The sequence below is a fragment of the Lolium rigidum genome, chromosome 5, assembly GCF_022539505.1.
Source record: "Lolium rigidum isolate FL_2022 chromosome 5, APGP_CSIRO_Lrig_0.1, whole genome shotgun sequence".
NCBI lineage: Eukaryota > Viridiplantae > Streptophyta > Magnoliopsida > Poales > Poaceae > Lolium > Lolium rigidum.
The window spans coordinates 211,456,655-211,480,696 of NC_061512.1; the positions used below are offsets into that span (position 1 = coordinate 211,456,655).

Sequence of the window (24,042 nt, forward strand, 5' to 3'; positions counted from 1 at the left end):
GGCGCGATCAATCTGTCACCGGTCAGAAAGAATTGATCTTGGAGAACCTGATTCACAGGTTAATTTCGTTGCAAAACCCTCCCTGCCAAGAAGAAGGCAAGATTTAAAAACGTATTCGCTGGGTACAGATCGTTTATTTATGCTCGAATTACACTCTGGATCAAATTAATTGATTACCAAATTAAAGAGGAAGGATCGAAATCGTAAGTTCTTGATGCCAATTACTCAACCAGGCTAAAACCCAACTACAGAATCGCAACTAGTCCAATCGTGCAATTCGCGCAGCAAAAATGCAGAGGAAGGGGATGATCCCCAAAAGAGAAGATCAAAAGCGCAACGGTGGGGAAGGGGGTCCCTGCCGGGCATATAAATAGTGCTCGGCGTTTCTTCGCCGGCAAGGCACTAGAGATGCAAGATCCGATCGAATGTGTTATTTAAAGGAAGAAAAAACTGCTCTTAAGTCGGTTTGGGACTTTTGACACCGCGAATGAAAGGGACCCGCGCGCACGCGTCCACTGAACTGGACAAGATTACACCGCGGCAAATGGCGGTTTCGTCTTGTTCTTTTGGAATCTGCTAGTAGTAGTTAATTAACCATCATCCCTAACCCTGGAACACCACTTCGAAAATGGAAATGCCAACTGAAAAGCCAGTACTGAGATCTGTTGGCACATGTTCTGTTCCGTTCCCAGCAAGGAAGCCTTGCCGACTAACCAGTGGAATCCCAACCAACTAGGTCGGCGGTAATGTAAGTCGGTGGCACTGGCTTAGGCAGCAAGATTCATCTATAGATAGCAAGGCCAGCCGGGCTGGGCCAGCCATGACAGGGTCAAACAATTCCTATTTCTATCTAACTGACATGAACGCTGAGATTTGTACTCAATCGTCCATCGTAATACAAATGCATCACACAGAATGACTCTTTCGTCTGAAACACGGTGGACCTGCTGATCAATTTGACATTTTTATTTCATTGCATGATGCAGCCATGCGCATGCATGCACCGGAGAGTGGGGGAAAAACAGAGTGAAAAGGGAAAGAAGTTCTGATTTCTGAACATCATTTCACTGAGAAAGGAGAAGAACAAACACAACCAGCGAGAGGAGAATTGCGGGAACTCACCGGCGGCGGGCGGCGGATCAGCCCGTCCCGTGTCCTTGGTTTCTGCCGGAGATGTTGGGGACCAAGCGGGCGGAGGAACGAGGATGGTTGCAGGAGACAGGGACAGAGACGAAATGACTGCGGGAGACGCGTATATATAGTAGGGGAACCGCCGGCTGTGGTTTGGACGTTTGGTAAGAAACTCGCTGGGTCGCGGTGAAAGCGTCGCGATGGTTCGAGTGAAATGACGCGGCTATCTGCGTGGGAACAGTGTTGGGGAGATGAGGAGACGGCAGGAACAGCGACGCATGGTTGGTTACTCGTTAGTCGTTAGTATTCGTTAAGTAGAGAGAGACAATGAGACATGACCAGACATGTCTCAGTATAACTGCACATATTTGCCATGTCGCCAATTCTGCGAAACGCAGAACTTATTTTTGTCTTTTTTAGACGGAAGGGTTCAAGGAAAGTTCGGTTTAAATTAATGAAGCTAGGAACGGTAGAATCACAAGGGTTTTACAGACAAACCCACCGGTTGCGAAAGAGAGTCCCCGGGTAACACATCCTAAAGTCCACACTCACACGGAAAACACCGTAGCCAAACACCAAAAACGAAAAAGAAACTAGCCTCGGATCGAAGAGTGAAGCGTTCGGATCCTCCCAATCACTAGCTCCAGCGCTTCTTTGTCTTATCTCCTAGGCACGGGTCTCCACACCTGCAAGTAAGAGAATATTTTGTACATGCTTTCAACTAGGTGCGAAAAATCACTAGCTCCAACGCTTCTCTGTCTTATCTCCTAGCCACGGGTCTCCACACCTGCAAGTAAAAGGACATTTTGTACATGCTTTCAATTGGGTGCGAATGTTTTTTTTTACTCAATATTGAACTTGTTCCTAACGTTCCAAAGCGCGCGAGAGAGAGCCACACAACTTATCTAAAGGATCCATCTAGCTCGTCCCAACGAGTGCAAGATCAAGCGATAGAGATCCGCAAAGCACGCAGGGTTCCAGGTGGTAGAGAGCAGTTCCCTAACTGCACTCTACATAAACCTAGCGAGGATGCAACCAAAGAAAATATGGTTAGTGTCCTCTGCTTCTCCACATAGCGTACAATTACCATTGGTGGGTCCGCGATGTTTCTTGACGTTATCACCCAACGAAAGGCGTTTGACCGATAATTGCCAAAGAAAAATTCTAATCTTTAAGGGGAAAAAATCTTCCATATCACCGAGTAGTGTTTCCTCGAATCTCCCCGACAACCTGCAGTAAGGGATTGTGCGAAGAATTTACCAGAAGGCTCCAGTGCCCATGTAAATTCGTCCGAGATTCACATAGACTCGGAGGGTCCAACCTCTTTGAACAGCGTGTCCAGAGCAGATGTATCCCTTGGACCCAGGTACGACGAAAATCCAAATGCCAACCTTCGGCCTCCCAAACCTTGGCCACCGCAATGTTTGGGTGGGTAGCGCACGCAAATAGAAAAGGGAAACGGTCCCTAAGTGGGCCTGAGCCGTGCCACCAATCAAGCCAAAGCCGGGTTGACATCCAACTGTTGACCCTGTGTTGAGCCCCCAGACTAAACACCGGTCTCAATTTCTAGATGGATCGCATTCCAGAACTGATAGCCTGGCTGGTGAGAATCAACAAGAAGATTTTTGTTAGCGAGATACTTGCGTCTCAGTAGGTTAGCCAAGAGCCCTTTTCCCCAGTGACCAGGCGCCAAAGCCACTTTACCATTAGGCAAACGTTTATGATCCTGGTGTCTGTGATCCCCAAACTTTTAAAGTCCTTGGGTCTGCACACCGCAGCCTAGATAACCAAGTGGTATTTGCGTTTCAGGCCATTTGCCTCCCAAAAAATCTCAAATGGTACTTGTCTATTGTGCGGTTAAAACCCTCTCCCAGGAGGTTCAGACCCATGGCATGCATGGGCATGTTGGACAGGCAAGCGTTTGTTAGGGTGAGCCTAGGCGACGAGGACGTGAATTTCCCCATCCAAAGGTCCGCACGTTTAGACACTCTCGCGGTAACTGGCAACCAATCCACTGATACTTGCATATCAGTGACGGCACGACCACTTGATTCTGTCTCGGTGGTTCACAGTTTTCACATCACAAGGTTCCCTCGTTCTCCATTCTATCAAAGTTGATATTTGAACAAGCACCAAATATTTGGCACTTTCTTTCTTGAAGTCAATCGATTGCTTCTCGTCTCATGTGTGTTAATGACAATCATAACAAGCAACGTCACAAAACTTACAAAAATTGCAAAAAAGATTCACTCAATATAACTCAACCATCTGTCGCAACACTCGAGGCTTTCAGAAATTATCATGGGATTCATGGGATTTCTCTTGTACCAAAAGAAAATGTATTCAACAACTCCATAACATGTCAAACCATCTTCAAAACTCTGGTAAAAACTCATCAAACTATGCATGAAAAATGGCAAATAATTCAAAACAAATAACTTTGGTGACTACCAAACTTTAAAAACACTAAACTATTTGCATTATATTTTATCGGACTTTAGCTTATTTTATTTGTGATACTCCTAATATAGATGTTGTGTGTGTTAGATTATTAGGCAATTTCTGTGTGAGATTAATTACCGAAAACAACATGACAGATGCACAAGCATACTTAACCACACACATCAGACTAAGCACATGCATCAGATCTGAACATGGAACAAGTAGCAGTGCAAGGTAGGAGAGAAAAAGCACGTACATCGCGACCAGGAAGGTCGCACCAGCAGCACTCGCACCATCACCATGGGTATTGTTGATGTCACCCATGGTGTAGTCGGATCTGTCGATGAAGCAGCCGAAACGTCGAAGAAGAGCACGAACAGCAGCTAGCAGTCGCGCCGAAACGCTCCCCAAAACCTTATCGCCCGTCTCCCGGTGCAGGATCTCAACAGACGGGGTTTCGGAGGCCTACTCTCCCGGACAGCTGTGCACGCAGTCGCCGTGATGGGGAAGACTAGAGAGTAGCGGAGCAAAAGAAACTTCTTCGTGAGAGAGGCAGACTAGAGAGTTCTGTGAGCTGTTTAGACTCCAGATCTGATCTATCCCCTGGTATAGCCTGGGAGGAGAGCCGACCGCGTTGACACGTGTAGGAAGCCAGGGACACGCGGCGAGCATGCACATGCAGGTCGACACGTACCCAACTCAGCTGGTGCACCAAGCAAAAATTTAGGCTTCCTTGAGTGTGTCTCGAACTCGAACTCGAGTCACGAAACGCGACATGCGTGTGTGACGAGGCGAGGCGGGGCGGGCGGAGGAGGAGGAGTGCGCGAGGGCTCCTTCTATGCTCACTCACTTGGAAGGACTAGAACAGCAGCCCTTATGTACCACTCCAACTCACTCCCAACTAGCAATATGGGACTAAACTTTGTCCCCCAAGGCTGTCCCAAGCTGCCAACGTGATGGGCCTTGAGATTTCAGAAATTGTAGACTACATGGGCTGCGTTACTGGGCTGCAGCCCATCTACATTCAACAATCCCCCACCAGATCTCATATGCACATCAGATGGCACATTAGTTCCATTTACTGTTTAATATACTTGCACTTCAGTGGAGACTGTTAAGTTGAACTTTCACTTAGACAAGGAGCTACGCTTGACTACAACTGAACAATGGACTATGCCTTGAATTGTCAGTCTTTGTGCAGCAAGTTTCGCTCAATGCCGGCACGGTACTAGGCTACCATAGCCTTCCCCTCGGGTGGAGCTTATAAGTCATACTCCTCGGCCCTTCATGAGCTTACTAGAGATTCACCCAAATCTCCCGCACTATGACCAGTAGTGTCACTCGTATAGGTGGGTTCTTCAAAGATCGCCCTATAGGACAGCGTCTTTGCTCATCAAGAGCCGCTCAGAACACATTAAGACATTGTCAACCTGCCTTGCATTAACTATGAGAGAATTGCATCTTCAGCGGAGTGGGAGTATTAAATTTTCTCTCAACTCAGTTACTCCGGTTTGTTTTCCCAGGTCCTACTTCACGGAATTTCCGATCACATAGGTTGGGTTACCCCTCGGCAACTCAAGTGGGTCTCAAACCCATCTCCCTCGATGCAAGGTCTATCATGTTTCTTGATAGTCCTTTTGTGAAAGGATCTGCCAGATTTTTAGCACTTTGGACATAATCCAATGCTATCACTCCGGAGTTCTTCAGTTTTCTGACAGACTTCAATCTTCTCTTGATATGTTTGGAACTTTTCATATTATCCTTAGAACTTTTTACTTTGATAAACACAGTTTGATTATCACAGTTCATGAGGATGGCCGGTATTGGTTTTTCAACCATAGGCAAGTCCATCAAGAGCTCACGAAGCCATTCTGCTTCGACAGTAGCTGTATCTAGTGCTGTGAGTTCTGCTTCCATAGTTGACCTCGTTAAGATGGTCTGCTTGCAAGACTTCCAGGAAACAGCGCCACCACCAAGAGTGAAAACATATCCACTTGTGGCCTTCATTTTAGCATCTGAAATCCAATTAGAATCACTATACCTTCAAGTCCTCTTGGATACCCGATATAATGAATTCCATAACTCATGGTTCCCTTTAGATAGCGCATCACTCTCTCAAGAGCATGCCAATGATCATCTCCCAGGTTGGCCACAAACCGGCTAAGTTTGCATACAACAAACGAGATATCAGGCCTCGTAGCGCAAGCTAAATACACGAGTGAACCAATGATTTGAGAGTATCTCAACTGATCTCTAGTTGCCTTTTCATTCTTTTGAAGCAAGACACTAGGATCATAAGGTGTGAGAGAAGATTTGCAATCATCATAGCCAAATCTGCTCAACGCCTTCTCAACATAATGAGATTGCACAAGTGTAATCCCATTATTCTCATCTCTCAGTAACTTGATGTTTAATATAACATCAGCTTCTCCAAGATCTTTCATCTCGAAACACTGAGATAAGAATGTTTTTACCTCCTCAATCACTTTGAGACTTGTCCCAAAAATTAGTATGTCATCCACATACAAGCATAGGACAACTCCCTCACCCCCACCATGGCGGTAGTACACACATTTGTCGGCTTCATTAACAACAAAGCCCACAGATGTTAAAGTTCTTTCAAACTTCTCATGCCATTGTTTGGGCGCTTGTTTGAGACCATACAAAGATTTCTTTAATTTACACACCTTTCTTTCTTGATCTTCTAGTACGAAACCATCAGGCTATTCCATGTAAATTTCCTCATCCAACTCCATTTAGGAAAGCCGTCTTAACGTCCATTTGATGAACAAGAAGACCGTGTGAGGCAGCCAATGACAGTAGTACACGAATTGTGGTCAATCTCGCCACAGGTGAGTAGGTATCGAAAAAATCTTCGCCTTCCTTTTGGGTATATCCTTTGGCTACAAGCCGAGCTTTGTACTTCTCAATAGTACCATCGGCTCGAAACTTCTTCTTAAATACCCATTTACATCCTACAGGTTTGTACCCATAAGGATGCTCAGTTAACTCCCATGTTCCATTAGCCAAGATGGAATCCATCTCGCTTTGAACCGCTTCCTTCCAGTAGTCGCGAGAGCTTCTGAAATGGTAGTGGGAGTATCATCCACAAGATACACAATGAAATCATTACCAAAAGACTTTGCAGTCACTTGTCTCTTACTCCTTGTGGGAGCTTCATTGTCATCTTCATCAGAATCTGAACTCTCATCATCAGATTCCTCATCGGACTCCATAGGAGTTTCATGTATTGGATCGGATTCCCAACTAGACATGCCATGCATATCTCTCATAGGAAATATATCCTCAAAGAATGTAGCATCTCTTGATTCAAAGATGGTGCCAACATTCATATCGTCCACTCCAGATTTCACCACAAGAAATCTATAAGCAATGCTATGGGCAGCATAGCCAAGAAATACATAATCCACGGTTTTTGGTCCAAGCTTTCACTTTTTGGTGATTGGCAAATTCACTTTAGCCAAACAGCCCCAAGTTCGTAGGTATGAGAGTGATGGACTTTTCTTTTCCCATTCCTCATAAGGGGTAATCTCTTTATTCTTGGTTGGAACACGATTTAGGACATGACACGAAGTCAATATAGCCTCCCCCACCATTTCTTGGATAAACCCGAAACATCTAACATGGCGTTAACCAAATCTGTTACAGTACGGTTTTTCCTTTCCGCAATCCCATTGGATTGTGGGGAATTGGGAGGCGTCCTCTCATGGATTATATCATGTCCCGCACAGAATAAATTGAACTCGTTAGAAAAGTACTCTCCACCACGATCGGACCGAACCCCTTTTATCTTTCTTTCAAGTTGGTTCTCAACTTCAGCCTTATAGATTTTAAAGAAATCAAGAGCCTCATCTTTAGTTTTCAGAAGATACACATAACAATATCTAGTGGAATCATCAATCAAAGTCATAAAATATTTCTTTCCACCTCTTGTCAACTCACCATTCATCTCACATAGATCTGAATGTATGAGCTCTAGTGGTGCCAAGTTTCTTTCCTTCGCAGGCTTGCGAGGCTTGCGGGGCTGCTTTGCTTGCACACAAGCATGACACTTAGAGCCTTTGACAAAGGTGAATTTCGGAATTAAACTCATATCAGCAAGCCGCGACATACAACCAAAATTAACATGACAAAGTCGTGAATGCCAAACATTAGTTTCATTAACACTAGTGCTTAAATGGTTCACAACATTATCACAGAAGTCTTCTAGAGAGAATCGAAACATTCCCTCACATTCGTAGCTCTTTCCAAAAAAGGTTCCATACTTAGACAGTACAACTTTATTGGACTCAAACACCAACTTAAACCCATCTTTCATAAGAAGGGAGCCACTAACGAGATTCTTCTTGATAGAAGGGACATGCAGCACGTTCTTCAGTTGCACGATCTTTCGCGAAGTAAACTTCAGATCTACCGTGCCAACACCACGAACAGTAGCATGTAACCCATTCCCCATCATTACTGAGGAACCTCGGGCATGATAAGAGGTAAACATGGAGATGTCAGCACACACATGAACATTGGGACCTGTATCAACCCACCATTTTGTGGGCTGAAACACCGAAAGAACAGTAGGTAATATATTACCATACCCTGTAGTTCCTTCACCGGTGTTGCCAATGACCATGTTGACAGAATTTGAGTTCTGTCCAGCCTGACCTTTCTTTCCTTTGCGTTGTGGACAACGATTGGCCCAATGGCCCGTCTCGCCACACACCCAGCAAGGATCTTTCTTCTCCGTTTTCCCCTTCTTCTTGAAGTTGGTAGTCTGGGAAACTCCCTTGTTCTTTCTCTTGGACTTGTGGGCATTTTTCTGCACCATATTGGCAGCAGAACGTCCCTCGGTTCCTCCATTGTGTTTGTATTTTGCCCTCGCCTTCTCCTCAACATCCAGAGAGCCCATGATATTCTCAACAGAGAACTCATGCCTCTGATGTTTCAGAGAAGTGGCAAAGTTCCTCCATGAAGGGGGAAGCTTACCGACAATGCATCCCGCGACAAACTTGTCCGGTAGCACACACTTGAGGAGCTCAAGTTCCTTTGCCATGATCCGTATCTCATGAGCTCGTTCTACTACAGATCGGTTCTCAACCGTTCGTAGTCATTGAACTGCTCCATAGCATACGATTCACCTCCGGCATCGGCAGCACCAAACTTAGCGTCCAGTGCATCCCACAGTTCCTTCCCATTTCGGATGTGCAGATAAGCATCAACCAACTTGTCTCCAAGCACACTTAGGACGGCAACCACAAAGATTACGATGGCATCCCCAAACGCTTTATCCTCTTCAGGAGTAAGCGGACCTCTGGGAATACCTTCCGCAACTCGGTGCACGCCCATAGAAGTGAGCCACAAGAGGGTCTTATTCTGCCATCTCTTGAAATGAGAACCCGTAAACGGGCTCGGTTTGAGCGCAGAAGCAAAACCAGACGGTGAAAATTGCCTATGCATATAAGGTTTTTGGATTGTTGGATTATTAGGCAATTTCCGTGTGAGATTAATTACCGAAAACAACATGACAGATGCACAAGCATACTTAACCACACACATCAGACTAAGCACATGCATAACATGGAACAAGTAGCAGTGCAAGGTAGAAGAGAAAACACACGTACATCGCGACCGGGAAGGTCGCACCAGCAGTAGCACTACCATCACCATGGGTATTGTTGATGTCGCCCATGGTGTAGTCGGATCTGTCGATGAAGCAGCCGAAACATCGAAGAAGAGCACGAACAGCAGCGAGCAGCAGCGAGCAGTCGCGCCGAAACGCTCCCCACAAACCTTATCGCCCGTCTCCTGGTGCAGGATCTCAACGGACGGGATTTCGGAGGCCTGCTCTCCCGGACGGCTGTGCACGCAGTCGTCGGGATGGGGAAGACTAGAGAGTAGCGCATCAAAAGGAGCTTCTTCATGAGAGTTCTGAGAGCTGTTGAGACTCCAGATCTGATCTATCTCCTGGTATAGCCTGGGAGGAGAGCTGACCGCGTTGACACGCGTAGGAAGCTAGGGACACGCGGCAAGCATGCACATGCAGGTCGACACGTACCTGATGCGCGTAGATGTACACGTCCGTTGGGAACCCCAAGAGGAAGGTATGATGCGCACAGTGGCAAGTTTTCCCTCAGTATGAAACCAAGGTTTAATCGAACCAGTAGGAGCCAAGAAGCACGTTGAAGGTTGATGGTCGCGAAATGTGATGCGGCGCAACACCAGGGATTCCGGCGCCAACGCGGAACCTGCACAACACAACCCAAGTACTTTGCCCCAACGAAACGAGTGAGGTTGTCAATCTCACCGGCTTGCTGTAACAAAGGATTAAACGTATCGAGTGGAAGATGTTTGCAAAGAAAACAGTAAACACAATTGCGATAGATTGAATGCTATGTAAAGAATAGGACCGGGGTCCACGAGCTCACTAGAGGTGTCTCTCCCATAAGATAAAAGCATGTTGGGTGAACAAATTACGGTCGGGCAATTGACAAATAGAGAAAGGCATAACAATGCATATACATGATATGATAAATATAGTGAGATTTAATCCGGGCATTACGACAAAGTACATAGACCGCCATCCAACTGCATCTATGCCTAAAAAGTCCACCTTCGGGTTATCATCCGAACCCCCTCCGGTATTAAGTTGCAAAGCAACGGACAATTGCATTAAGTATGGTGCGTAATGTAATCAACAACTACATCCTTAGACATAGCATCAATGTTTTATCCCTAGTGGCAACAAGCACATCCACAACCTTAGAACTTTCACGTCACTTGTCCCGCATTCAATGGAGGCATGAACCCACTATCGAGCATAAATACTCCCTCTTGGAGTTAAGAGTAAAAACTTGGCCGAGCCTCTACTAGTAACGGAGAGCATGCAAGATCATAAACAACACATAAACAATAGATTGATAATCACCATAATCATAGTACTCTCTATCCATCGGATCCCGACAAACACAACATATAGTATTACGGATAGATGATCTTGATCATGTTAGGCAGCTCACAAGATCCAACAATGAAGCACAACAAGGAGAAGACGACCATCTAGCTACTGCTATGGACCCATGGTCCGAGGGGTGGACTACTCACTCATCACTCCGGAGGCGATCATGGCGATGAAGAGTCCTCCGGGAGATGAATCCCCTCTCCGGCAGAGGTGCCGGAGGCGATCTCCGGAATCCCCCGAGATGGGATTCGCGGCGGCGGCGTCTCCGTAAGGTTTTCCGTATCGTGGCTCTCGGTACTGGGGGTTTCGCGACGGAAGCTTTAAGTAGGCGGAGGGTCAACGCGTGGGGCCACACGAGGGGCCCAGAGGCTAGGTCGGCGCGGCCAAGGCCTGGGCCGCGCCGCCCTGCCCTCTGGCCGCCTCGTGGCCCCACTTCGTTAGCTCTTCGGTCTTCTGGAAGCTTCGTGCAAAAATAGGACCCCGGGCGAAAGTTTCGTCCAATTCCGAGAATATTTCTTTACTAGGATTTCGAAACCAAAAACGACGAGAAAACAGCAACTGGCTCTTCGGCATCTTGTTAATAGGTTAGTTCCAGAAAATGCATAAATATGGCATATAATGTGCATAAAACATGTAGGTATCATCAATAAAGTAGCATGGAACATAAGAAATTATCGATACGTTGGAGACGTATCAGCATCCCCAAGCTTAGTTATGCTCGTCCCGAGCAGGTAAAACGATAACAAAGATAATTTCTGAAGTGACATGCCATCATAATCTTGATCATACTATTTGTAAACATATGTAATGAATGCAGCGATCAAAGCAAAGGTAATGACATGAGTAAACAAGCTGAATCATATAACAAAGACTTTTCATGAATAGTACTTCAAGACAAGCATCAATAAGTCTTGCATAAGAGTTAACTCATAAAGCAATAAATCAAAGTAAAGGTATTGAAGCAACACATAGGAAGATTAAGTTTCAGCGGTTGCTTTCAACTTGTAACATGTATATCTCATGGATATTGTCAACATAAAGTAATATAACAAGTGCAATATGCAAGTATGTAGGAATCAATGCACAGTTCACACAAGTGTTTGCTTCTTAAGGTGGAAGGAGATAGGTAAACCGACTCAACAATAAAAGTAAAAGAATGGTCCTTCAAAGAGGAAAGCATCGATTGCTGTATTTGTGCTAGAGCTTTTATTTTGAAAACATGAAACAATTTTGTCAACGGTAGTAATAAAGCATATGAGTTATGAAAATTATATCTTACAAGTTGCAAGCCTCATGCATAGTATACTAATAGTGCCCGCACCTCGTCCTACTTAGCTTGGACTACCGGATCTTTGCATGCCATGTTTCAACCAAGTGTCACAAAGGGGTACCTCCATGCCGCTCGTACAAAGGTCTAAGGAGAATGCTCGCATTTCGGATTTCTCGCTTTTGATTATTCTCAACTTAGACATCCATACCGGGACAACATGGACAACGAGATAATGGACTCCTCTTAAATGCATAAGCATGTAGCAATGATTATTATTCTCATATGAGATTGAGGATATATGTCCAAAACTGAAACTTCAACCATGATTCATGGCTTTAGTTAGCGGCCCAATGTTCTTCTCTAACAATTTTGCATGCTCCAACCACTAAAATGATAGATCCTTCGGACAAGACGGACATGCATAGCAACTCACATGATATTCAACAATAGTTGATGGCGTTCCCCGAAGCATGGTTATCGCACAACAAGCAACTTAATAAAATATAAAGTGCATAAGTACATATTCAATACTACGATAGTTTTTAAGGCTATTTTGTCCCATGAGCTATATATTGCAAAGGTGAATGATGGAATTTTAAAGGTAGCACTCAAGCAATTTACTTTGGAATGGCGGAGAAATACCATGTAGTAGGTAGGTATGGTGGACACAAATGGCATAGTAGTTGGCTCAAGGATTTTGGATGCATGAGAAGTATTCCCTCTCGATACAAGGTTTAGGCTAGCAAGGTTTTTTGAAGCAAACTCAAGGATGAACAAGTGCAGCAAGACTCACATAAAAGACATATTGTAAACATTATAAGACTCTACACTTGTCTTCCTTGTTGTTCAAAACTCAATACTAGATATTATCTAGACCTTAGAGAAACCAAATATGCAAATCAAATTTTAGCAAGCTCTATGTATTTCTTCATTAATGGGTGCAAAGCATATGATGTAAGAGCTTAAACATGAGCACAACAATTGCCAAGTATCACATTATCCAAGACATTTTTAGAATTACTACATGTAGCATTTTCCAATTCCAACCATATAACAATTTAACGAAGAAGAAACTTCGCCTTGAACATTATGAGTAAAGCCTAAGGACACATGTGTCCATATGCAACAGCGGAGCGTGTCTCTCTCCCACAAAGTGAATGCTAGGATCCATTTTATTCAAACAAAAACAAAAACGAAAACAAACCGACGCTCCAAGTAAAGAACACAAGATGTGATTGAATAAAAATATAGTTTCAGGGGAGGAACCTGATGATGTTGTCGATGAAGAAGGGGATGCCTTGGGCATCCCCAAGCTTAGACGCTTGAGTCTTCTTAAAATATGCAGGGGTGAACCACGGGGGCATCCCCAAGCTTAGAGCTTTCACTCCTCTTGATCATAGTATATCATTCTCCTCTCTTGACCCTTGAAAACTTCCTTCACACCAAACTTCAAGCAAACTCATTAGAGGGTTAGTGCATGATTAATAATTCACTCATTCAGAGGTGACACAATCATTATTTTCACTTCTGGACATTGCATAATGCTACTGGACATTAATGGATCAAAGAAATAAATCCAACATAGCAAAAGAGGCAATGCGAAATAAAAGACAGAATCTGTCAAAACAGAACAGTCCGTAAAGACGAATTTAAAGCTGGCACTAGACTTGCTCAAATGGAAAAACTCAAAACTAATGAAAGTTGCGTACATATCTGAGGATCACGCTCGTAAATTGACAGATTTTTTCGAATTTTCTACAGAGAACTGTGCCCAGATTCGTGACAGACAGCAATGCTGTTTCTGCGCAGCGATCCTAAATATAACATCAACTTTGACATAGAAACTTTACTTGGCACAAAAACATGATAAGGAGAGGTTGCTACAGTAGTAAACAACTTCCAAGACTCAACAAAACAAAAAATTGCTGTATGTAAAAACATGGGTTGTCTCCCATAAGCGCTTTTCTTTAACGCCTTTCAGCTAGGCGCAGAAAGTGCAAATCAAGTAACATCGAGAGATGGTGTGTCAACCTTACCTTGGGCTTCATCCTTACCTTTCTTATTGTTTTTCTTTCCTTTTGGTTTAGGAAATATATGATTTCCCCTGGTATAGAGGTGAATTTCAGAGTGCCCTCTCCCACATCAATGACTGCTCCCAATAGTTTCAGCAAGGATCTTCCGAGTATGATTTTTCCTGTTTCAATAATAAGATAATCAATGGATATTGTTCTTCCATGAATGGTTGTATGCACACCTGCAGCTATTCCCTTAGGAATTATAATAGAGTTATCAATGAGAGCTATTTCTTCTCCCCCTTCATCGACTCCCCAAAGTTTCAAAGATTTATAAATGTTTTCAGGCATAAGGCAAAATTCATACATAATATCACAGTAGGCATGAAGAGTTCGATCACCGATAACAATTTTAACAGCAGGATCCCATAATGAAGGTTTAGGATTCTCTAAGACTTGTTCAAGACGATTACGAACACAGTGATAATTTTCATTTAAGCGAGATGTACTTATCTCGAGATTGTTCAATCTATTATAAATGCTAATAAGGGCTGAATCAAAGTTATTAGCTGAATCATGTGATGCAACCAATTTCTTTATGGCATTAAAAGCTTGATCCCCATTACAATGAAGGAAATCTCCTCCTACTAAAGTGTCCAAAGCATATCTATAGCGAACCATAAGACCAAAATAAAAATTACTAAGGAGCAAACTTAGAGTCATTTGAGGTTCGGCTTTACGATAAGAAGTAAAAATTCTAGACCAAGCATCCTTAAAACTCTCCTCATCCCCTTGTTTGAAAGTAAAAACTAAGTCCTCAGGTGAAGAAGTAACAGGTTCAGAGCTAGACATGGTAATAAAAGTAACTAAATTTTTTTGTATTTTAAATATAGAGTGCAGGACAATAAATAAAGCAAACTAGATAGAGTAAATGCAAGTAACTAATTTTTTTGTGTTTTTGATATAGAGAGCAAGACAGTAAATAAAGTAAAACTAGCAACTAATTTTTTTGTGTTTTGATTTAGTGCAGCAAACAAAGTAGTAAATAAAATAAAGCAAGACAAAAACAAAGTAAAGAGATTGAGAAGTGGAGACTCCCCTTGCAGCGTGTCTTGATCTCCCCGACAACGGCGCCGTGAAAAAGTGCTTGATGCGCGTAGATGTACACGTCCGTTGGGAACCCCAAGAGGAAGGTATGATGCGCACAAGTGGCAAGTTTTCCCTCGCATGAAACCAAGGTTTAATCGAACCGAGTAGGAGCCAAGAAGCACGTTGAAGGTTGATGGTCGCGAAATGTGATGCGGCGCAACACCGGGATTCCGGCGCCAACGCGGAACCCGCACAACACAACCCAAGTACTTTGCCCCAACGAAACAAGTGAGGTTGTCAATCTCACCGGCTTGCTGTAACAAAGGATTAAACGTATCGAGTGGAAGATGTTTGCAAAGAAAACAGTAAACACAATTGCGGTAGATTGAATGCTATGTAAAGAATAGGACCGGGGTCCACAGTTCACTAGAGGTGTCTCTCCCATAAGATAAAAGCATGTTGGGTGAACAAATTACGATCGGGCAATTGACAAATAGAGAAAGGCATAACAATGCATATACATGATATGATAAATATAGTGAGATTTAATCCGGGCATTACGACAAAGTACATAGACCGCCATCCAACCGCATCTATGCCTAAAAAGTCCACCTTCAGAGTTATCATCCGAACCCCTCCGAGTATTAAGTTGCAAAGCAACGGACAATTGCATTAAGTATGGTGCGTAATGTAATCAACAACTACATCCTTAGACATAGCATCAATGTTTTATCCCTAGTGGCAACAAGCACATCCACAACCTTAGAACTTTCTCGTCACTGTCCCGCATTCAATGGAGGCATGAACCCACTATCGAGCATAAATACTCCCTCTTGGAGTTAAGAGTAAAAACTTGGCCAGAGCCTCTACTAGTAACGGAGAGCATGCAAGATCATAAACAACACATAAACAATAGATTGATAATCACCATAATCATAGTACTCTCTATCCATCGGATCCCGACAAACACAACATATAGTATTACGGATAGATGATCTTGATCATGTTAGGCAGCTCACAAGTTCCAACAATGAAGCACAACAAGGAGAAGACGACCATCGAGCTACCGCTATGGACCCATGGTCCAGGGGTGGACTACTCACTCATCACTCCGGAGGCGATCATGGCGATGAAGAGTCCTCCGGGAGATGAATCCCCTCTCCGGCAGGGTGCCGGAGGCGATCTCCAGAATCCCCTGAGATGGGATTCGCGGCGGCGGTGTCTCTGTAAGGTTTTCCGTATCGTGGCTCTCTGTACTGGGGGTTTCGCGGCGGAAGCTTTAAGTAGGCGGAGGGTCAACGCGTGGGGCCACACGAGGGGCCCAGAGGCTAGGTCGGCGCGGCCAAGGCCTGGGCCGCGCCGCCCTGCCCTCTGGCCGCCTCGTGGCCCCACTTCGTTAGCTCTTCGGTCTTCTGGAAGCTTCGTGCAAAAATAGGACCCTGGGCGAAAGTTTCGTCCAATTCCGAGAATATTTCTTTACTAGGATTTCTGAAACCAAAAACAGCAGAAAACAGCAACTAGCTCTTCGGCATCTTGTTAATAGGTTAGTTCCAGAAAATGCATAAATATGGCATCTAATGTGCATAAAACATGTAGGTATCATCAATAAAGTAGCATGGAACATAAGAAATTATCGATACGTTGGAGACGTATCAGTACCCAACTCAGTTGGTGCACCAAGTGCGTGCGTGCGAGGCGAGGCGAGGCGGGCGGAGGAGGAGGAGTGCGCGAGGACTCCTTCTATGCTCACTCACTTGGAAGGACTAGAACATGAGCCCTTATATACCACTTCAACTCACTCCCAACTAGCAGTGTGAGACTAAACTTTGTCCCCCAAGGCTGTCCCAAGCTGCCAACATGATGGACCTTGAGATTTCAGGAATTGTAATCTTTGTCCCCCAAGGCTGTCCCCCAAGGCTGTCCCAAGCTGCCCATGTCGTCTCACTCTGCAGCGCTAGCCAATCCGTCGCACCACCCCCACTTGTCCACGTTGACCCATGAGCTCATTTGTCCCATTCTCCACCCCGCTCACCGGCACCCCTAGCCTGTCCACATGTCCACGCTCATCAGACCGATGTCAAGCTCACCGTTGACTTCATGCTTTTCAGCGGTATCGTTGTCGCATTCCTCACAGGAATAGCATGGTTGATTCTTGCCGCCATGCTATTTCCATCAAGTGGGATGAGTGGATGACACAACTAATCATTGAGCTTCATGAGGTCGACATGGTGCGGCGATGCAAAGAGGAAACATCCATAGCGATTCTAGGGAACTTGGCAGGATGGTGAGTTGCTGCTTGGTAGGGCAGGCATCACCGTGTGGCAGTGCTAGGGCATGGGGGGTGGGGGGGGGGGGGAGCAATGGAGTAAGAACTTTTGCCGGGAGCTCGAAAAAAAAGCTCACTTGTTTTGGCACCGTTTTTTCCTGTTCAAGTCACCTATTTTTCTTGGGAAAGATGGGATGTTCAATTTTTCAATAGTCCAGGATCTGTTTTGGACCAATCAAAAGTTTTAGGACGAAAAATAGACTTTCTTTGCAGAGAATATATATAAGTTTGCATGTGTGGCCCGTAAGTTTCTGCTGAGACGGTGAGATGCCTTGGTGAACTGTGGATGTCATTTTATTTGTCTCGGGAATAAAATGTCGTACAAATGTGAAATCCCAGTAAATTGTTGGATTACCTACACAACCATAGAGAAGAAGAGTACAGGCAGGCACAGGGCTCTTTTCAGTCCTTAGATTTTCTATTCACAACAAGGTCTCAGTTTCTGTATACGCCCATCTTCATGTCTTGCTCGGGCTGAAACACACATTATTCGTGTCTGGCAAATCGGCACCGAACTTGCCCATCGCCGCTTCATGCCGCCAAGATAGGGTAGGATGCGCAGGTAGCGACAGCTGCATTATCATTCATAGTCATGTTAATATGGCATTGCGGCTGCACTTCATACTGAAGAATAAAACGCGACATAATCCTTTTGGAGGATGTGGAGCTGCATTTGGGAATACTCACCACACATGTTCTTTCCCAGCTCCATCTTGAAGTAACCGTCTTCACCCCAGTCGGCTCCCCATGAGTTCTTGATGAGCCAATACGGGACGCCATTCTCCACACCGTAGCCAACAGCAAGAACAGCGTGGTTCACATCCTAGTAAATTCAGGCAAATTTACATTCTCAGAACAATAGAGTTGAAAGACAATGGAAGGATATTGACCAAAAACAGAACATGAGTAGCTCAAAGGTTAACGGGTAAAGTACTCACGTCAGGAGTAGTTCCACAATGGTCACTAGTGTAAACTCCGCTCTTGTACTGCTTGAAACCGTCGATCACCTCAAAGGCAACACTGACTGGGCGAACCAACCCGACAGCATTCTTCAGTTCATCCTCAGCATTCTTACGACCACAAAAAAGAAGCAAAACTAATTAGATCAGATGGCTCTGAATAACATGAAGTGAAATCGGAGCTGGGTCCTTTTACTCACCAGAGTGATGTTGACCGAGTCCGCAACTTGAACTGCAGCATTTTCAGGCCTGTATTTGCAGACGCCATTGACACCCTTGTAAGGGTAAGACTCCTCGGTGTCAATGCCACCATTGTACTTGATGTACTCAAATGCCTGGGATGGAAGACCTCCGTTGCATCCAAAATTGTTGTATGCACCGGCACAGTCAACCAGCTGTTGCTCAGAAAGAGAGATGTTCTTTCCAGTCGCCTGAGTATATGCTGCCTCAAGTGCTCCAGTAGTGCTGCAAGAATTAGTATAGAAATTCAAAAAAAAAAAAAAAGTTGAACACCCCTTTAATTTATTTTACATTATAGGAGGTGAGCTATCTTCCCGATTTACAATTACATAAAACAGTGCAATGCTGAAAATATGCCAGCGAGCAATTTGTTTTTCACATTGTAGAGCCTAAACATGGCATGGGCAAGATTTCAATATTGATAATTTTACTTGTAGGCTACTTCAGAATTACTTAATACTCCCTCTGTCTCATAATATAAGATCTTATTACAACCAATATACACTCCTATATTGGTTGTATAACATCTTATATTATGGGAGACAGGAAGTAGATGCCAATGAGAATTATTTGTATATAAAACTTATGAAGGCCACACACACCCGAGTGACCACACCAATTCACATAACACGTTAACAGATGTAACTTTTTTGTTATTTGCCAGTCTAGGCCTTCAGACTGAAAGTGAACAAATTCAGTGAAACCACTGAAGTTTTACCATGCTTTAACCGTGATCACAAAGTGTTCATGCATTTAGGGTAAGCAACCTTATTGAGGACTGTGATCTATATTCAGATCTACATGACCGAATTATTGCTTATAATTGGACGCATTTTACATCCTTCTTCTGCAATTAACGTTGCTTGGGAATTAACTATTGAATTTCGCATCACTCTTGAAGCAATTTCTTCCACTGGTGCATATGTTACCAGTAGCTTCATATGGCACTATAACTTGCATCCAAATGGAGTTGCATTCAGCTGATAATATTTGAAAGATATAAAACTTCTATTTAGGTGTGAAACTAATGGACAGGAGACATGAAAGGCCCCACAAGATAACTACTGCTCACCTAACACCGACTGAAAGAGATCATGAGATCCATAGTATATAGACAACTATGTCAGGTGCTCAATTATTTCTTTATTTGCGCGCATGTGACACGAGGGCAGTATTTTAATTCCCTTGCTGAACACTTGATTATAATTTGTGATTGTGTCTGATGAAAGATCTCAAGCATACTCAACGGGCTCCCTTGAGAGCCAGCAATTTTCAACTTCGGCTTGAGAGCCAGCAATTTTCAACTTCGGCAACAGATCTGTCGGTCCCCATCTTGGGCCACACCAAAATTAGTTTTTAATATTTTATTAGAAGTAGTAGAAGACGATTGAGTTAAAGTCTTCGCATGTCTATGGCCCAGACAATTGCATCAGATCAGTACTTCTACTTCCTAAATCCTAAAGATAAATTAATTTCTAAAGCAGAAAATACCAGTGCTGTGCAGTTACCTGAAGGTCCAGCAGGAGCCGCAGCTTGCCTGGTCTTTTACAGGGCTAACGATTCCAGTCTCCCTCCAGTCTTTCTGCAGCAATGAACATCACAAATTAAGGTGCATAACCACTTGGATATAGATAGGCTATACAGTATTTGCAGAGCCCTGCTTATATATAGCCAGAAATGTTGCGCCGCAATCTTTACAAACAGGTGATCAGCAAGAAAGTTCATTGGATGATGCACTTTAAACATCATGTGCCAGACAGCTAATAAAGCCTTCCTTGTCAGGCTAGGGGACGTAAAAGTCCTGACAACGATAATTAGCACACGCTGGCCCTGTTGAGCAAATACAGGGTCGAGCAAATCCTGCCGCAACTCGGGCAAAGCAGAAAGCTCGACAGCCTAGCTGGTTTGAAACGCCAATTTAAGGTGAAGTTCCAGCTTTTCGAACGGTATGATGTCAGAAACTGTCTACTAGACCATGGAACCATGCTCCTTCTCGGCGACCGTTACTGACGTTACAATAATTCAGAGACGACCAGGAACAGCGCAGAGATAGACTTTGATGGGATCTTACTAGAGTGAATATGATGAGAGCAAGTAAACTTGGTTGGCACTTACGGTCTCCGGGAGCGCGTTGGCGTCACGCATCAGGTGGTTGCCGGCGAGCGTGGCCGAGCAGGTCTGCGCGGCGCCGAGCTTGGCCGCCCGGAACTCCTCCCAGCTCATGTCAGAGAAGCCTGCAGCAGGACAGCAAAGCGACGGACGGTTGAGGACGGTGGGGATTTACTAGGAAGGCGGTCGGGGCTCGGGATCGTACGGTTGATGCCGAGCTTGTAGGAGAGGCCCTTCCGGTTGGTGGAGCGGACCTCCGCGAGGCTCTCGGAGAAGATCCGGAACCGCCTCTGCACCTCCGCCGCGCTCTCGTAGCTCTTGCCGTGCCTGCGGAGGCGGATCAGGGGGTCAACGGCGGCGGGGCTTGGGTGGGAGAGGGTGGGGTGATGCTGACCTGACGGCGAAGCGCGCGAAGCGGAGGGCGTGGCGGGTGCGGCCGAGCGCGCCGAGGACCGTTGACTCGACCGTCGAGGCGGCGCGCTCGGTGACGGGCCGGATCGGGTTGGAGTCGGCGAAGGAGGCGGCGGCTACGGCGGCGGTGGCGAGGACGGCGAGCGCCGCGAGGAGGATGCGGCCGTGGGCCATCTCGCCGGCGACTGGCAACAGTATTTTACTGGGTCCGGCAAGGGGAGCGAGGCGAGATGGTAGTGGTAGGCGGGAGCTCGCGTCCCGGTGCCGGGGTTTTTATACGCAGCTCTGTGCCACGCTTCACCACTTGTTTGAGACTCTGCAGAGGTGTTCCAGGATGTAGCCTCGAGCTGTAGTGCGCAGAAGATATTTGCGATGTGCAGTACAGAATCTTACTATAAACTAATTAGCGAGGCTATTATCCGTCTCGATCTTCATTGGTAAAATATCAGGTGAGGGGCACATGATTGGCCACCTTTAATCAACATTGAAATCCAACAAAAAAAAGTCAATTAAGCAACACAAGAACCCAAAGCAGGTTACATCAAAGATATGGTTTTTTTACTGGAGAGTGCTGTACTAGGGGCTTGTGTTTTCTTGGGGAATCTAAATTGGGTTATCTTGCAGTACTTTGTCCGGTGATATGGCTGACTCATCCGAGCATCGGAGGTTCTTTTCCATGCCATGACGCCAGGGGTGACGACGACGATGGGAGCTTGAATGAGTGAGCTCCCGGGAGCTGAGCTGATTGGCCAGTGGAAGCGAGATTCAGACAAAAACGGCGCGACAGTATGTATGTACTCTCTCTCCGCCAAGACATGGGAGACGATATTTTGTTGGGAGCGCGTGATTGGTTGAGAGTGATGCCGTTGGGAATGGACAACGGCGGCAACGTCAGGAGGAAAGAGCTCCGTCTCCAACACTACTACAGTCCACAAGTGTCACACTCCTACAGGCACGTACGGGCCGTGGCTGTGCTATCTAGAGTTCTAGATACAACACGTCATCCAGACTGCAGTCAGAACCCGGAGCTCAGATATTGTAGCAATGGCGATATTTCAATATATTTTTTTTGAAACGGAGCAAAAGCTATAACCCATTCTTACTAATTAAAAAGAAGGTTTATCATGAAAAAAACATGTGGTTACAAACGGACCAGACCTTATTACAAAAACGGATTACTATCGCGGCATCATGTTGCCCAAGCTCTTAGCTCCCGTTAACACCCAAAGTCGAGCCTCACGTCTAATTCTATCGAAGACTACTTGTGCCGACACATTCTTAGAGCGAAAGACTCTAGCATTCCTCTCGTTCCAAAACTCCCAAGAGACCAACAAGGTGATGGATGCCACTGCCTTGCGGGGCATACCTCCACCCGCCATGAAGTTCCCCCAACCGTGCATGTCCAAGTTTGCCCATTGTGTGGGATTGAGGGCGATGAGCCCCAACCATTCTTTGACAAGGCCCCAGAGGCGGATGGTGAAGCGTCAATAGACAAATAGGTGCTCCATGGATTCCGTACATTGTTTGCAAAGAGGTCAAAGGCCGCAATTAGGCCAACCTCGTTTGGCTAAGCGATCAGCCGTCCAAATTCTACCTTGGTTGGCAAGCCATGCAAAAAAATTAACCTTAGGCGGCGCCCATGCCTTCCATATCGTCTTGTCCATGGGTGAGGTGATTGACCCAAAGAGTTGTAGCTCATAAGCCGACTTTGCCGTATAGTTCCCGCTCGGGGTAAGCCTCCAAGTGATGTCATCCTCCACGTCGGGTTGAGGTTGATGCTAGAGAGAAGGGACCAAAGATCGACGAATTGGGAGAAGTCGTCAATGGAGAAGGAAGCGTCCAATGTGATTTTGCTAATCCACGCCTCGTCATGCATAGCATGGGTGAAAGTATAGAGATGGTAAACCTAGAGGGGGGGGTGAATAGGTTTCTACAGATTTTAATTCTTTCTTTGCAATATTAGGCTTTGCGGAATATAAAGGTGAGCCTAATGCAAACTAGGTGAAGCAACCTATATGAGGATACAACTAACTCAAGCACGAAGGCTCTCACGAGCAGTTAAATCACAAGTAAGGAGTTCGGTTAGAGATAACCGATAGCACGCGGAGACGAGGATGTATTCCCGTGTTCCCTTGCTTTGCAACAAGGTACGTCACGTTTGGAGGAGTGGAGGTCCCACGAAGGATTCCCCGCGCCACGAAGGCTCACCCTATTCTCCGGAGCCTATCCCACGAAGGAATAGCTCTCTCACTTGTGGTAGACTTTGAGGTAGCCTCCAAACCTTCACAATCTTTGCCCGGAGCAGATCCACGGCCTGGATGCTTCCCGACTCCTCTTGCCCACCTAGGGTTTCCAAGGAACCCCGGGAAGCAAGCTTCTTGATGAATACAAGGGGAATGATATTTGGCTTGGTAGAACGGTAGATCGGGTCCTCCTCTATCGTTTCCCGGAGGATTTGAGTTTGGGTGGAGGAGGAGGGAGATCCGAGGCTTTTGGTGTTTCTAACAATGGAGTATGAGAGAGGGAGCTCAAGAACAGCCTTGTAGTGTAGTGCCTAACTGTTCAGAGGTAGAAGAAGGCCTATTTATAGTGTTCTTCGAAATATGGCCGTTGGTCACTTGCCACATCAGCAGATTCCTCGAGGAGCCCGGTTGACCGGATCTGGCGCCGGACGGCCGGTCCACAGCCCGGTCAGACCGGGCCACTGACCGGGCCGGCCGGTTTCCGACCGGAGCTGGGACCGGGTCTTGACCGGGCAGCCGCCATTCTTTACTGGATAGTGCCCGGATGGCACCGGCGCAGAGGCCGGTTGCGAGACCGGGACGCCCGGCTCGGAGCCCGGTCCGACCGGGCCGAGAACCGGAGCGGCCGGTTCAAACCGGCCGGCGACCGGACACTGACCGGGCAGCTCTTCAACCTTACTGGATCTTGTCCGGATGGCACCGGTCCATGGTCCGGTTGGTGACCGGGTGGTCCGGTGCCAGGGCCGGACCGACCGGATCTGGGACCGGCCAGTCTCTGGAAACCTTGCTGATTCTTCTTCGAATTGGGGGTCTCCGTTGCCTTCTTGTTCCATTGAT

The 24,042-nt window shown here is 45.7% G+C and overlaps 1 protein-coding gene across 1 annotated transcript; it reads right to left on the reverse strand.

Annotated features, from left to right (window-relative positions):
- Positions 1 to 17,511: 17,511 nt before the first annotated feature.
- LOC124652893 (thiol protease aleurain-like) lies at positions 17,512 to 21,206 on the reverse strand. Its single transcript, XM_047191939.1, has 8 exons — positions 20,946 to 21,206; positions 20,757 to 20,878; positions 20,558 to 20,676; positions 19,951 to 20,024; positions 18,403 to 18,667; positions 18,182 to 18,313; positions 17,931 to 18,066; positions 17,512 to 17,815 (listed from the first exon to the last, which is right to left on the reverse strand). The coding sequence occupies exons 1-8, from the start codon at positions 21,134 to 21,136 to the stop codon at positions 17,775 to 17,777; spliced, it is 1,080 nt and encodes a 359-aa protein (XP_047047895.1). The 5' UTR covers positions 21,137 to 21,206; the 3' UTR covers positions 17,512 to 17,774.
- Positions 21,207 to 24,042: the final 2,836 nt, after the last annotated feature.